Below are 2,383 nucleotides of genomic sequence, written 5' to 3'. Positions count from 1 at the left end.
GTTACTACAGACAGTTGACAATATGTGGGTAGTAAATATGTGAACTACAAACTGAAGAACATTTTTCAAATCTTGGCTCTCACATTCAATAAACTGATTTTAGATGACCTAGAGAACAGTCTACTGAAATCAATGGTAAAATTAATACAGGAATCCATTCCTTATTAAAAGAAACACAACTTATAACAGAATTCTGCAGAAGTATTACTAAAGTTCTATGTTTTGTTATAATTAGGGGTTATCCATAAATGTTTAGGGTATGACAGCTGGCAGGCATTGCACCACTAAACAAAATATTCCTATTTATTTTCTATCAGGTGACTTATGATATCAGGCATACATATATACCCCATTATTTTGGTGTTATGTGCTTGAAATTAACAGGAGGCATAGGTGGACAGAGTTTACTGAGATACAGCCTGTTGTAATCAGTGGTGAATGGAAAAAATTAATACACGAAACCCATCTGTCACAGGCAGATTCCAGAGAAACTACTTACTTCTTATTAGAAACAAAAGACAACTTGCTCATTCATAACCTACTTCATAAATCATGTTCATGCGATATTCTACACTTCATTACTACTGTAACCTGAAACTGCATATTTCAGAGCTCTGATCCACTGTTATATAACATTTTTATCCATAGAGAGAGATACTGCATATGCTCTACTCTGCTTCAACTAACCGTTTGCTGGGGCATGGTGTATGTCTTGATGACAGAACTCTGTTGCTGCTGATAGGTGCCATACTGAGTCAGAGATGGCTGCTGCTGTTGCTGCGACTGTACTACCCCAACCCTCTGTTGCTGCTGCAACCTCATCTGCTGATGCTGCTGCATTGCTCTGTACTGCGACTGCAGCTGTTGCAGGAGAGCCTACACAAATAAAGCCACATGAATACTGTGTAAGCTTTCCTCAGAGATCAGCTATTTCTATTGCACATATAAGATCAATAATTACAACACAAAGTGATACAGGAAGAAACACAAAAAGGATGAAAGGAAGATAAGACAGAAAAGAAAGTACAAATATTTACCAAGTACACTCTCTAGTATTTTGTAACCCTCATTAAACTTCATGCTGATTTACTGCAAATGTCACAAAGCTCATCCCACTGTAACCACCAAAACATATGCAGTCAATTCACATTTTCTTGTATCTGTTTAATATTTACAATAAAAGTTGCAAGCCATTTGTATTGTACAACATGACATGCACAGATTTTCTGTACGGTGATGAGACGTTTTTGAAAAAATTACTTATTTCAATTAAGAGTTTCCTGCAAGTTGGAAATACATTCAATTAACATAAATACAATTAATTATGCCATACAACTTTCAGTGTGGGGCCTCAAATATGCAATTACAATTAAATCTGCGAAGTACTTCTGCAGATGACGCATCTAGACAGACAGTTGGACAGGCCTAAAGTCCTCATAATGTGTTATATTCTTATGCGCTGTAGACAACTTAATGAAGAGGGAAGGAAATATCAACCCACAGGATGAAGACAATTATGAAGATCTCTGAGGATGACGATGATGATTCTCTTTTGTGTTATTCATAACAGGCTAACATGGCTTCATCCTGAGATTGCTAATCTCAAGTTTTCTCTGGAAAAATGAATGTAACATTTACCTGCTGCTGAGGTGCAAGGCTAACAGAATTCTGCTGCTGCAAATACTGCAACATCTGCAGCTGCTGCTGGTTCATATAAAATGGAGGTGGAGCAGGTCTCTGTTGGACAGTACCAGGTGGAGGCACGCGCGCACCAGGCGGACTTGTCTCTATCACCTCTCCACCAGTCTGCTCACATATAAAGCATAATTCCCACTTTTTTTCATTAACCACTTCACAAACTACTTGATTCTGCCTATTCAAAAACATACACAGCATTAAGTCATGGGACTTCAAAATCTCTATGGGGTATATTACATCCCCTGTTCATTGACTCGGTGGCTTTTCACAGCCCTTACTGACTTACAAAGACTGATTTGAAATTCATTACAGTGATAATCAACTTCCACATATGATCAGCTCAACCAAGAAAATGCACAATTCTGAACACTCCCATCCTGCTACACACGCCACATAACTTGCCCTCCTTGACTTCAACTTCCTAATAAATTTGGTGATAAATGCAATTCATAAACTTCACTATACAATGTTCTCCATTTCTCATCATATCCTGCCCTCTTGTCAAAATAGTCTCAACACACAATGCCCAAACACCTTCAATCTATGTCCTTCCCTTAAGTGAGGCATCAACTTCCATACTCATACAAAACTACACATAAAAGTATAGTCTTGTGTATTTTAATTTCTACATTTTCAGAGGAAAACAAGGACAAAAGAGTATGAAATGAAAGGTGGCAGGTATTCT

The 2,383-nt window shown here is 37.7% G+C and overlaps 1 protein-coding gene across 1 annotated transcript; it reads right to left on the bottom strand.

Moving 5' to 3' along the window:
- Window positions 1-687: 687 nt before the first annotated feature.
- LOC111875183 (ataxin-2 homolog) lies at window positions 688-1,873 on the bottom strand (the record flags this gene model as incomplete). The annotated part of the gene is made up of 2 exons (XM_023871249.1): window positions 688-876; window positions 1,639-1,873. Coding segments are annotated over 2 exons (424 nt in total), but the record flags the coding sequence as incomplete, so codon positions are not given.
- Between the last annotated feature and the right edge of the window lie 510 nt (window positions 1,874-2,383).

Source organism: Cryptotermes secundus, unplaced genomic scaffold, assembly GCF_002891405.2.
Source record: "Cryptotermes secundus unplaced genomic scaffold, Csec_1.0 C38753860, whole genome shotgun sequence".
Classification (NCBI taxonomy): Eukaryota; Metazoa; Arthropoda; class Insecta; order Blattodea; family Kalotermitidae; genus Cryptotermes; species Cryptotermes secundus.
The sequence above is the reverse complement of the archived record's forward strand: the minus strand, read 5'-3'. Positions and strand labels throughout refer to the sequence as shown.